This window comes from Nelumbo nucifera, chromosome 2 (genome assembly GCF_055504915.1).
Source record: "Nelumbo nucifera cultivar China Antique chromosome 2, China Antique-T2T, whole genome shotgun sequence".
Taxonomy (NCBI): Eukaryota; Viridiplantae; Streptophyta; class Magnoliopsida; order Proteales; family Nelumbonaceae; genus Nelumbo; species Nelumbo nucifera.
In genome coordinates this window covers 76,835,564-76,848,802 of record NC_142650.1, presented here as the reverse complement: position 1 = coordinate 76,848,802, position 13,239 = coordinate 76,835,564, and the positions used below count along the sequence as shown (strand labels likewise).

General features: G+C 37.3%; 1 protein-coding gene across 6 annotated transcripts in view; it reads left to right on the top strand.

Moving 5' to 3' along the window:
* Positions 1-2,383: 2,383 nt before the first annotated feature.
* The window catches only part of LOC104590082 (uncharacterized), a 31,301-nt gene continuing 20,445 nt past the window's right edge, over positions 2,384-13,239 (top strand). Inside the window, exons 1-5 of one of the 6 annotated variants that reach the window (XM_010248609.3) lie at positions 2,488-2,503; positions 3,025-3,225; positions 5,015-5,488; positions 5,627-7,661; positions 7,807-8,013. In XM_010248609.3, the coding sequence (XP_010246911.1) occupies positions 5,124-5,488; positions 5,627-7,661; positions 7,807-8,013 (2,607 nt within the window). In that variant the 5' untranslated portion in view covers positions 2,488-2,503; positions 3,025-3,225; positions 5,015-5,123. The other 5 variants (XM_010248608.3, XM_010248613.3, XM_010248607.3 and 2 more) reach the window with 5 other exon arrangements.

Below are 13,239 nucleotides of genomic sequence, written 5' to 3'. Positions count from 1 at the left end.
CAACTTTACCTTTGAGTTATTGATATGAAGGGCAAATTTGAAAAATAAATCAATTTTAGAAAAAAGATTGTGTAATAATAGGTATGAAGAGAAAAATTGGAAAGTACAATTGTAGAAAAATATAACATTAAGTTGCAAAAGTATAAAAATGATAAAACAATGGAAAATGCAAAAAAATAAACATAAATTATAGGAAACTTTAAAATTATATAATAATAATAATTGCAAAAAATATAACAAAAATTATAGAAAATGAAGAAAAATAACAGAAAAATATAGAAAAACATTGAAAAAATAGAAACTACAAAAAACAATAAAGTTATAAAAATACAAAAATTCTGAAAATAGCATAAATTACTAGAAGATATAAAAATATGGAAATTAATAAAAATCGCAGAGATCAAACAAACTCAGCAATGATAGTTACCCAATCCTAAGCAGATGAATGAGCATGTGCTAGAAGGACACTCATGTTATGATAGTTTCCCACTTGGTGCTTTACCTTTGAATCCAACCTCAAAATCTCCTAAAACAAAACTCATTGCTCGTTGTGCGACCCCATTCTAAGTGTACATGGATACCATAGCAGCCGAAAAACAATATTTTTGCATTCATGGGAATAATATATCAGCAATTTGAATGACTCCATTTTCAACAAAAAATTCGTGTATTTGATTAATACAAAATATGGAGACAAATTACAAAAATAATTTTGTAATAAAGGAAAATACAAAGGATTTGAACTCTCTTTGATTTATGCTCTATGAAGTGAGCAACCTCTAGTTAATGGTCGAATTCGGTGAAGACAAGGGATGTCGGCGTGTTTCTTGTACTTCTTGAAGTGTTGATGTAGATTTCCTTGAATTTGGTGTTTTTAAAGAATTGATCTATATTTCTTCACTCCAGGCTTCACACTTGATCGGTTGTGAATGATGCTTTTCTAAGAATGGCCATTTTATAGTGGCTTGATCTTTTTTAGAGAGCTTGAATCCAAGTGTGGTGTAGAAAACTAAGAAGTTTTTCCTTTCTTTTTTCTATCTTGATCTTAAAGTTGTTGGAGTTTGTAAAAGCTTGTGATTGCTTATAATGCTCAAGTGTTGGTGTGTGAGAGCTTCTTGCAATGTGAGTGCTGAAAAAGAAGACTCTTTCTCCCTAAGCAAGCTATTTATAGCTAGGGATTAGGACTGTCACATCAATCCACTTTGCTAACCAATCCCATGCGAGTGGGGTATTGGATTAGGGTTAACTCCCATACATGCACTATTATGTAGGAGTCAGTTTGGAAGGAGTACAAATGCAAATATGTACAGTGTAAATACATACAAAATAATACAAAATATAAGATCTGCACTCTACATATTTGCATTTGTACTATTTCCAAACTAAGCCTTACATCTTATTATCAATGTAAATATGCATTGATCCGTCATTTGTCAATACATAAATGTAATGTTCCCAAATCTAGGCAAAAGTGAACCAGAGTGCAAATTTACCATGAACCAAGATTTATACTCTATTTGCATCGTTTCCAAGCGTAAACTGAGCGAAAATATTGAATTCTATAAAAATTACAAAAACTAATAAACAAAGAAGGCAGAATTCTGAAGCTACAATATTCAACCTCTTCTTCTTTTGATAAAAACATTCAAACATCAGATTAAGGTTGGGGTAGGTGAATAAACAGGGCCATCGTTGCTTGGTTTGAAAAGATCAATCATCAGGAGAATGAGAGATAAAGTGAGGAAAACTCGAAATATTAATAGTTAATGGGTTATCCGTTGGATAACCATGACCCAACCCAATAAATGTTCCTTTGTTGGGTTACTCAACCCACAATTGGCCTGCGACTATATGATTACAACCCAACCCGCTAATTAATGGGTGGGTTGGAAAATTGTCACGCCTAATTGCAAATACCAAACTAATGTTTAGTAATAACCAAGGGAGATTTTGGCCATTTATCTAAATAAATAAAATAGGGTAATTTATTAGATTATTCTTATAATTCCATTGATATGCTTAAATTTGTCTTATAGTTTTTATTAAAACACTCCTATAATGTATAACCTATTTATTTAATCGACCTTTTATTAAGAAATATTTGTATTGCCTCTTAAAACAGTAACATGGTCACCAAAATGATTAGATGCATGGCCATGATTGTTTATTTCAAAATACGTGTAACACTTATTTGTGGAGAAAACAAAACTGTTCAATATAGGGCTAAATAGAGTGGTTGTTATATGATTACTTAAAAGTAATTGTCAAAAAATAATGGGTATGTTTAAGTAATTTACCAATTCTTCAAGGGTTCGGACGCTAGCGCTGCCCGCTGCCCTAATAAAATATTAGTCCGCCATTTTAGCTTTCGTTTTCATTTTTTAAATTTTGTTTTTGTCGCACTGAAATCCAGTTTAAAAGATCCGGTTCACGACTAAAGTCTTCATCATCACTCCCAATTTTCATTGTTCGAACAAGGAGCACGGTAGATTGTTCGTTGATGGTAAGAATTGGGGATACTTCTGCTACCATTTTTTTTCTTCAGTTTACCTGAAATTTTGGGTCTCTAGTTCCTTTCAAATTTCGAAAATCCCGATAAATTCGCCGGCTCTTCAACGGTACTTTTTCCTAGAAGGATTTTTTTTGGTGCTTGCGCTATTCGGTGTAAACTAATCTTTTCTTTTAAGGATTAGAATTGACTTCTGGGTTTTCTGAGACAGAGAAGAATTGAAAAATTTTGTAAGGAGTTCTTTCACTTCTATCTTGCATTGCTTGTTTAGCTTTGGTATTATTTTTTGGGTTTATTCGTCTCTTGGAGGTTGAATTTTTATCCCCCGAGAAGGGAATTAAACTCTCTGGAAGTGAAATGTCTTACCAAAAAAAGAAAAAAGAATCAAAATTTAAAATAGTCAGATGTTTGTGAGGTTTTGCATAATTCTATCTAATAGGATTTTGTTTTATTTTGATTTCGGGCAATTTTCAATGTTTTAGTTTAGTGAATTCACTTTTCGTGATATTTCTTAGCGTTTCTTGAAATGGGCAATGACTAATGGTGGGGAGAGAGGTATTGACGGTTTAAGGAGAAAGGAGATGTAGAAAAAGGAGGAGCGTGTTTTGGTGATATTCTACTTGTTAAGCTCAAGTTTCATGGGGACCTTTTTCCGGATTCCCTTCGATGAAATCAAGGGTTGCTGTCTCTATTCTGTTTTATTAGATTTTGTCAGAGTACGTTTTCTCAGCTACTGTTTTCACCAAGTTCTCTTTCTTTACTTTCTTTTATGATTTCTCAGTTTCTTACGTTTCTAGAGTTGCTTCTCTGAAACGCTTGTACGTTACCTCTAAATCTAAAAGCTGCTTGAGTTCAGCTTCTCTTTTCTTTCTCTCATGGAACTTCTTTCTAATTCTGTTTATCAATGTAATTTCATTTTTATCCTTGACATATCTAAAGAGTTTACTTTCTTTCGTTTGCCATTTCTCTGTTTAGATCTCGAGAATACTCTGAGAAGGAATACGGGTTCCATTATATATAATTGTTTTTTTTTTTCTTTTTAAATCTTGTATTGCATCAAGGGTCTGTAATCCCGAGTAGAGCTTTTTGGGTTTCTTTTTAGTTTCTTTTGGAGTTGTTATTGCTTTTCCGTTATGGGTTTCTCTTATTTATGGTCAACATTTTTTTTTAACAAAACTTCATTTCATTTCTGGTAATAAACTTTGTACATCAGTTCCCATATGTGGGATACATATATTTACATCAAATCCCCTTTTGCATGCACCATAGGCCAAAAGAAGAGCTAACAAGGTCGGAGATCTATTTACATTAATACTTATCGAAATGTGTTAAAGGATTAGACACAGCATCACGAAGAGGTAGTTCAATCCATGTGCAGGAACTGTGGTTGTCCTTTAGGTTATTTTCTATATTAGCAGCATCAGGAAAGACTTGTAACCTTCTAAAGTTCCTGTTGGCTGCTTGTTGAAGACCCCTGATAACTGCAAACCATTCTAAGTCAGTACTTCTGCAGCCTTGCATGTTTTCCTTATGTAAAAAATAACATTGTTATTTCTTTCTGGAGTTTATGCATCCAGTTGCAGATCTTCTTGTAACAGGGTCATACGATCCATCCACGTGAATGTAAACATCAAGATTATTGATCATGCTAGTTGCAGATTTGGTGAGCACATCAGAGCTGCTTAATTGCTAAACAACAGGATTGTTAGGCTCAGAGTTCTCCCAGATGAAAGAATTTACTTTTTGAATAACTTCCAAGTGACTATGCCTGTCATTATGTAGCGTATTATTCCTTTCATCCTTAAATTAGTCTTAGCGGCACAATAAACTTGGCCACTAGTGATTGTTTCTCAACCCTCTCTGTATGTTGAAGCTTGTCCGCCTACCATTCTTCCATTATCAGATGGATAGGTTTACTCCCCACTCTATCTGGATTAATACCAATTCTGGTTGCTAATTTCATATACCTGTAAGACCTTATTTCAATTTAGTGGATTTTTTTTTGAATTTTTGATGGATGAAAAATAAAAAAAAAATTCTCTGGGTCTATTTCAATGAGAATGAGGAATGGGCCCAAGGCAGAAATGAAGCATTCCCGTGGCACTAAAAAAAATTGTGTCCTGGCAGAACTCACAAAGGCTATCACCTTCTACACCAACTTGAATGATGGCCTTCTTGCAAGGGTTCTCTCCTTCCCCTCTCTGGCAGCCATCATCATCATCGTTAGTTCTTATTCTTTCTATTTTTGGGCTTCTTGTTGTTGGATATACCCATTTCTTCCTCAGCTTCCTAGTTATTGTTGTACCCACACCATGGATCTATTATTTAGTATGTACCTTTTTTTTCCTGTTTCTGTCATAATTTAAACATCTAATTAACTGAGGATTTCAAAGTTTCTGATTAGAGCATGATGTATTGTAGTTTTGGGAGCACAATTTTCACTCTTATTCTCCCTTTCTCGTTGATTCTATTAATCTTGTTAATGCTATGCTTTTTATTTTTCAGGAGAATATCCTGTTTAGAGCTTGGTAGTACGGTGAAGATTGTAAGAGAGATTTTGCATCTTCCAAGAATATTTGTTTTATATCTATAAATTCCAACCGAGGATTTATAGATGAAGAAGTTGTTCTTTTTCAGATCTTCTACATCCATCAATGGGAACAAAAATTCTGTTCCTCCAGAACCAACTGATGAGAAAGTTTATTGGGAGACTTTGGAAAATGGAATTAACAATGAAGTCAATGATAAGGGTGTGAGCAGAACAAAGAGCCCCAAGGTTAAACCTCAAAAACAGTTCTCTGGAAGCCCAAACTCTGAAACTAGTCCGGGACTATCAAGTCTTAGAAGAAGCAGGTCATATTCATCAGCTACTTCCTACAGTGGCAGTTCGGGAGAAAGAAATTTGACTTGTATAAGTCCCAATAGATCTCCTTTAACTAGTAGCAACATCATGCCTCTTCCCTCTGATTATTCTGATAGGTAAGGTCTTTAAGTTAGCTGAAGTCCAGCACATTTTGTTTATATCATAAAAATCTGCATTTCCTTTCATGTAAATGGATCTCCTCATACATAAAAAAAAGATAAACTTTACATTCTTTAACTTTTGGTTTGTATCAGTTGCAGGTCCTTCAATCCAGAGAAGCAGTCCAAAGCAACTAGAGGTGGAGGGGCAGCTACCCAAAAGACACATGGGCAAGAGAATGTTGATTCTCCTTGTTTATCCAGAGATTACCATGAGAACTCTTCTTATGTCTCCAAAGCAATCCCACTTAGATGTGGGTCCAATCACTTAACCGAACCCTCAACCAAAGTGCTTGACCTTTACATTGATGGAGAGTTGCATAATGAAAGGATCTTAAAGCCAAGGAACAGTTCTTTTCAAAGGAACCCTCCAGGTACTGGAAGTGGTTGTGGTTGGCGACCCCCCCGAGTTCAGTCTACAGCACCGGCTTCACCAACTTGTAGAAGTAAAGAGAGATCAAGGTCTTATTCATTTGGAGAAATGAGAGACATACATGATGTCTTTCCAACTAGAAATTGGACAAACGGAAAATTTGGGTCTGAATCTCCACAGGAATTAGCAAAGAATGTGGTTGAAAGATTGTCCTTGGTATTTCCTCAGAAACAAGAGGTAAATGCTAGGGATTTCATCCCTGGCATCCCTACCACTGTGGAAGATGTACTTGAGGACTATTTGGACCCACATCCTACTTCAAGTTCAGATGGGGTTGTCCAGAAAAGTTACCCGTCCGCTGGCTGTTACAAAATCATCAATGGGGAGGAAATGCCAGGCTTTGAGAAACAATGCTATCTTCTTGGGGATGTTTCAGATGGTCCTTACTCAGTACAGATGGAAGATGAAGATGTTGAATTACATAGGAAAGCAAAAGAAATAGAGGAAAGGTTTTTGCTTTCTTCTGGAGAGCTCGAGCAAGAGCACCTTCTCCAAGATAGTGGACCCAGTGCATCTGTTTTGTTTCGGACGATCAGAAATCTCTCCACTGACTGTAGAAATTTGGCTGTTGAGCTCTCTACCCAATTACGGTGTCGAATTACTGATAGAGCCTCTGCTAAGGAAGCACTTAGAGTTGCAAAGGTTGATTTAGACTCACAGACAAGGCGACTAGAGAGGGAAAAGAATGAATTGCAGGCTGGACTAGAGAAGGAATTAGACAGAAGGTCCAATGACTGGTCCTGCAGGCTTGAGAAGTACCAGTTGGAAGAGCAGAGGTTACGGGAACGGGTAAGGGAGCTGGCAGAGCAGAATGTCTCCCTCCAAAGAGAAGTTTCTTCCCTTAGTGGTAAGGAAACGGAGAACAGAAATAGAATTGTGTATTCAGAACAACAGTTAAAGGATCTGATGGAAAGAGTGGAACAAGTAAATGAAGAAAACCAGGCTCTTCGGAAAACCCTGTCAGATTTGCAAGATAAGCTTAGAGTGGTTGATGCAGATAAGAAATGTATCCAAAGGAACTACAAAGAGAAGGAGAATGAAAACAAGGAGTTGCAGAAAGCTATTACAAGATTACAGAGGACCTGCGCTGAACAAGAGAAGACGATTGTTGGCTTGCGACAAGGACTTGAAGAAGAAATAAAACGGAAGCAATTTTCTGAGGCATTTGATAATCATGTGTTGAAGTTGCAAATGGAACAAGTGAGGTTGACAGGGGTGGAGCAGTTTTTGAGAAAAGAAGTGGAATCTTATAGGTTTGAAGTTGAGTCCCTTCAGCACGAGAATATTAATCTGTTGGACCGCCTGAGAAGCAGTGGAAATGTGGGTACATCTTCATCTTTCAAGTTAGATCAGGAGCTGTTTGCCAGGATTGATTGCTTACAAAGTAAAGCCCTGTTGTTGCTCAATGAGAGCAATCAACTATGTGTAAAGTTCTTGGACTTTGTTAAAGGGAAAAGAGGACAAATTCTTGAAGGCATTGAGAAGGGTCAAGCAGATAAAAGTGGTTTAGATGATTATTTTGTTGTGGAATCTGATATGAAAGTCCAAAGTTTGAAGAGGGGAACTGAAAATTTGAGAAGAAGTTTGCAGACAATAGCTGAGGTATTACATGAGAAGTCCAAATTAACAGCATCAGAATCTCAGTCACAATGCATTGATGATGGTGGGTTGGGGGAACTGAGTGGTCAGGATTTGGAGGTATGTTGCTGCCCAAGTTACCTTGTTTACCTCAAAGAAAATTGAGCTTAGTTTTCCTAATTAGTAATTCATTTGGAACATGTCATTGATCTTATTGGTAAATTGTACTCACAATATTTTCTTAACTTTGGCTTTGCACACAAAGGACGATATTGAGTTCATGCTCAAGGAACAAAACCTAATAACAAGGGTATTGAGAGAAAAATTGTGTTCCAAAGAGATGGAAATCGAACAGCTGCAAGCTGAAGTAGCAACAGCAGTAAGGAATCATGACATTCTTGGCTGTCAAGTTCAGAATGCACTTGATGCTCTATCCTCTATGGCATACAAGATGAAGGATCTTGAACTTCAGGTGAGCATGTGATTTTTTAACAGTTGAGCATTAAGTTAATCAGTTAATTTTTTTCTGGTTATAATCTTAATAGACTGGAGCTCTTCAAATGTTCATACATGTATGATGGTTTATGGGTAGTACATTCTGCATAATGTTTACATGCGATTTTTCTTTTTAATGGGTTACAGGTATGCTGAAACAATAGAAGAAAGGACAATAAAAACAGAAGTATAAATCTCTATAAAGTTACCTCCTCTAGTGTCATCCTTAACCAATTGGAATATTTTGCTGAGGGAGTCATAGGGATTTAATATGATTTATGTCTTGATTGGAAAAAAGTGGAGATCAAGCAGTTTTTATGCTTCTCTCTCATATTTAATCAGGCAGGAAGCTGCAAATTATACTTAGACCCCTATACTGTGAAAAATTACAAAATTGGCCACACCATTTTTCTGTTTTGAAAGCAAAAACCAAGAGAGAGATGTGAGGGGGTTGGTAGTCATGGGGATGGTAGTAGAGGAGAGTATCTGCTTGTGATGGGTAAAGGAGACAAATGAAAATAAAGAACTGGTGGTGGGGGCAATGGTAAAGGTGGAGAGTGGAGGTGAATGGACTGATCACTTGGATGGTTGAGAACTAGATTAGTTCACTCATAGGTCCAAGTCTCTAGGTTGTGTACCTCATTTGGATGAACCAGATTAGTTGAACTCTTGGTACACCATGAAATTAACTGACTAAGCTTAAGGGACCATTACGATTATCTAGATATTGGGTTTATGTGATACATCACTGGTTTTGTCACACCCCAAATTACAGGAGAGGTCCTTGCAGTTCAATTTTCCCAAATTGATATGCATCTGTTTGTAAAGTTGATTTGGGATGTTGTATAATGTTCATCATGTACAATATCAAATTGCAATTGGTTTGCGTCAAAGAAGTTATTTTTAAATACCCAACTAATAATTGTTAACAATATATAATGTTCTTGTATTTTTAGTTTAATTTATTGTTGGGATTGAATTAAAATCGAATAGATTTTTTTTTCTTAATTAGAAGTGGTATTTAGAATGAAAGGTACTTTTCACAAGAGAAGAGAAAAAGGAAGAAGAAAGTAGAAGAAAAGGGGTCTTCAAGAGAAAGATTCGAACTGTTTTTCTCTCTTGTCGACCCTTTGCTTATTAAGCTTCTAACAAGTGCCAGAAATTACAAAACTGCCCTCCATAAGTTGCATGTAACAATTAGACTAAAAAAATAAAGAGAAAAAGAAGGGATGAATGTCATGGAACAATTCAAAGACTTGGTTAATTCAAGCATTAAGGTTAAATGAAAATTTAGGAAGAACACAAAAGTTAAAGATAAAGATGGAGGGAAAAATCACTGCAACCATGAAAAGAAGAGGAGGTACCATTAACTATAATAATTGCTTGAGATGGAGATGATCTTGAAAAGGAAGAAAACACACTTGAAGACCTGATCATATGATTAGAGGTTCCAAAATCAATGGCCTTGGTTGAGGAAACATTTGGAGGATATCTTAACTAAGGAGGAGGTTGGTTGGAGGAAAAAATCTTGGGTTTGGTTGAAGGAGGGAAATAGGAATACTGAATTTTTCCATGCTTTGGCTAATGGGAAAAGAAGGAAAAAACTTTATTTCTAAAGTTGTGGTGAATGGCATGACTATATCCTGACAGGATGAGATTCGTTGGGTTTTTATGGATCACTTCAAATCTATTTTCAGGAGACCTCTGAATGGCAAAATTTGGATTAAGGGTCTGGAGTGGTCAAGATTAGAGGAGGATTCTAGGGTTTGGATTGAGAGAAGGTTTGGGTTGAATGAAATCAAGGAAGTTGTGTTCTCTATGGATGATATATCTAAAGCTTATGGACCGGATGATTTCACTATGACTTTCTATCAAGATTGTTGGGAAGTGTTGAAAGATGATTTATGGAAGGTGTTTGAAGAGTTCTATGATAGAGCAATGATTAATCCAGGGCTAAACTTCCAAAAAAAGATGATGTTGTGCACCCAAAGGATTTCAAACCGATTAGCTTGGTAAATAGATTATATAAGATCATTGCTAAGGTTCTCTCCTAAAGAATTAGAGTGGTCCTCCCTCACATACACATGGGGTAATGGTGAATTTTGGGTTTGGTGATAGTGAAAGAATGGTAGGATCCATCCAATGGACGCCATAAAGGTTGCGGAATGGGTGGGCGAATTTCAAAAATTTCCTACCTTCTCCCAACTGGGAATCATATTCCCTAAATTTAGAATATATTATTCAAGGATCCTACTTGAACCATAATCAAACCAGATCTGTACCAAAGGTAAATGGGAGGAATATACCTGATCCGGAGAAGCAGTATCTCCCAAAGTTGGTGTTCACGCCCAAAGAATGCTCCAAGATCTGTTCCTGCTGAAGATGACACAGCTGTGGATGGAACAGAACCAGCAGGGTGCGTCCTACACACTGGATCCTTCACAAGAATCCTCTGGAAGAACTAAACACTGTAACCTTTTCAGTCTTTCTTGCAAGACTAATGTCAAGAACAGATTTCTTGACTTTCTTTTCTGCAAAGATCCAATCTTGCAATGGCAGATGGCGGCGGCAGGAGGAGAGAACCAAAACCGAAAAAGCTGAACTGTTTTTTCTCCTTTTCTGGAGAGTATGAAATCTGATCTCTATTCGCAGGAACCTTTCTTGCGATTTTCCTTGGTTCGAATTCTCTTATTTTTCTCCTCCTTTCTTCTTGATTAAGAAACCTCCTAATCAGGAGTTATCCCAATCCTAATCAGTATCTGGATAGAGGATCATCTTAATCCTATTTGCAGATAAAGTTAGTTTACTCCTGATCTTATCAGGAGGTTACCAGATTCAAATCTGATTTGAATTTGGTCTCCCAGAGTGGATAAGGTTAAAAGCCTCATCCTTTTCACTAACATTAATCTCAGATTTGCCCCATCTTTGGGTGATCATATCAGCCCAGTTCGAAATGGGCTTTTGGCCCATTAAGTATTCAGTGTTTAATTAGTTTCCAATCTGCTGCCCAGTTGGGCTTCTTTGTATGGCGTGGGACCCAAACATTGATCTACACACCAGCCACATGGGTTCGGCCCAGCCTTTAATACAAGGCCCAGCCAAATTCACTGAAAAGCTCAATGAACCCCTTGAGTCCATCATATGGACCCTATGGGCCCAACACTTACATTAAGTGGTCCCTGGGCCAAGCCATCTTATAAAAACCCAGGGACTGTGGGCAGGTGCAAGATTAGCCCATCAGGTATTATCTTAAATGGTCTTACACTTAACCTCTCAGCCCTTAATGATCAAGCACTGCCCGACAAGAGAGGACCTCTCCCTCGGCTGCAAGGAACAGTGCCGCACTCTCCTCTCACATGGATCCCGGGAATTAAAACCATTTGTAAACATTTTGAAACCGTACATATAATATAAGTATATTAATTTTGCAAAACAAAATTCCAACGATTGAAATCAACTGCCGGCAGTTTGGTTTCCATCAGAGAGAGTGCATTCCCGATCATTACCCTTTGTCCGACAAAGTGGCTGATTCTGTCACTATGACCACCAACTCAGATGAATTCCCAAACTGCCCCAACATACCCAGGTTTTGATCCCCGCTAAGGATCTCTTGATTGGCATATCAAAGGCAGCCTGATCCAGCACCTAGTGAAGTGTCATAATCGAGTCTAGGGGTCAGGTGTAACTTTCCAGTTTTGCCCATCTATCTCCAAGGTCCAGGGCAAGACTGGAAATCTGGTCCGGTTCAAGGATTCAAGTAATCCCATACTGCATGTGCCTCGGGTCCTACCCTGATGGCTGAGACAGGCCATCCCAACACTTGGTGGCACACCAGCATAAGCCTTGGCAGGATAAATCTCCCCAGACTTATCCAACGGCTGTGAACATTTAAAACTAACATGAATCTCTATAAATGTCCAGTTTTAGGGTTTTACACAGAATTAAACCAAACAACATGAATCAAACATGCACTTTATTTATTTCCACTAAATAACAAGTACATCAAATCAGATTGAAGCTAAGGGCATACATAAACTATCTAACAGATAGATGGTGCAAATTGATCTTAGGGTGCATGAAGACTTGTCATTATTCAATTTCGTAGAATGGATCTATGGTGGACCACTTTCTAGTGTTAAGAGGTCTTAGACAAGGGGATCCCTTGTCACCCTTTTTATTCATATTGATTGCTGATGTGCTTGGAAGACTTGTTAGTAGAGCTTATAATAGGAACTTGGTGAGGGGTTGGAGGGTAGGTAGGGATGAGGTGCCTCTTACTCGTAGTTTGTTGGTGATACTATTTTGTTTTGTGAAGGTGGTAACCTTGAGTGGGTAGGGAATTTGATCAAAGTTTTTGAGCATATGTCTAACCTGAAAGTTAATTTTGATAAATGCTGTCTTGTGGGTATAAATTTGAATGAGAGTGCTCGAGTTTTGGGTTGTGAAGTGGCTTAATGGCTTTGACCTATTTGGAGTTACCGTCGAGGGATAATCCGAGGAAAAGTAATTTTTGGAATCCTATGGTTGAAAGGCTTACAAAGAAGTTGGCATCTTGGAAGAAGAGTTACTATTTATGGGGGGAAGAATTACAATTATTAGGTTTACTCTTGCTAACTTGTCGGTGTATTTAAGTGTTTAGGATTCCTTAAGGGGTTAGCAAAAAAATTGAAAAATTGATGAGAGACTTTCTTTGGGAGCTAGGTGAGGAGGACCATAGAGTAAGGTGGGAAGTGGTTAGCAGAAGTAAGAAGTTTGGTGGAATAGGGTTAGGGAACATCGAGCAGAGGAATGCTGCTTTGTTAGGGATATGGCTGTGGAGATTACCTGAGGATAAAGACAAGCTATGGTCAAATTTTATTATTAGTATTCATAGGCTTGTGGCTAATGGTTGGGATTTTTGGATTTTGGCCAGAGCCTTTAGAGCTTTTCCCTAGAAGTCCATCCATGCAATTTTACCATCCTTCTTGCCATTTGTCAAAATGTCAAGTATAATCCCCATTCTAGAAATTGTGTAAAATTTTGGGATCGTGTATGGTTAGATAATTCTCCTTTGAAGGAGCAATTTCCCTCTCTCTATGCCATTTACAGTTGTACGGATGAGTCTATTCCTTCTTTCATTGTGCCTTCTAATTTGCCATTTGGGTTTGACTGGGACCTAGGATTCATGAGAGGGCTTCGTAAGTTGGAAATGAGTGTTGTGCTT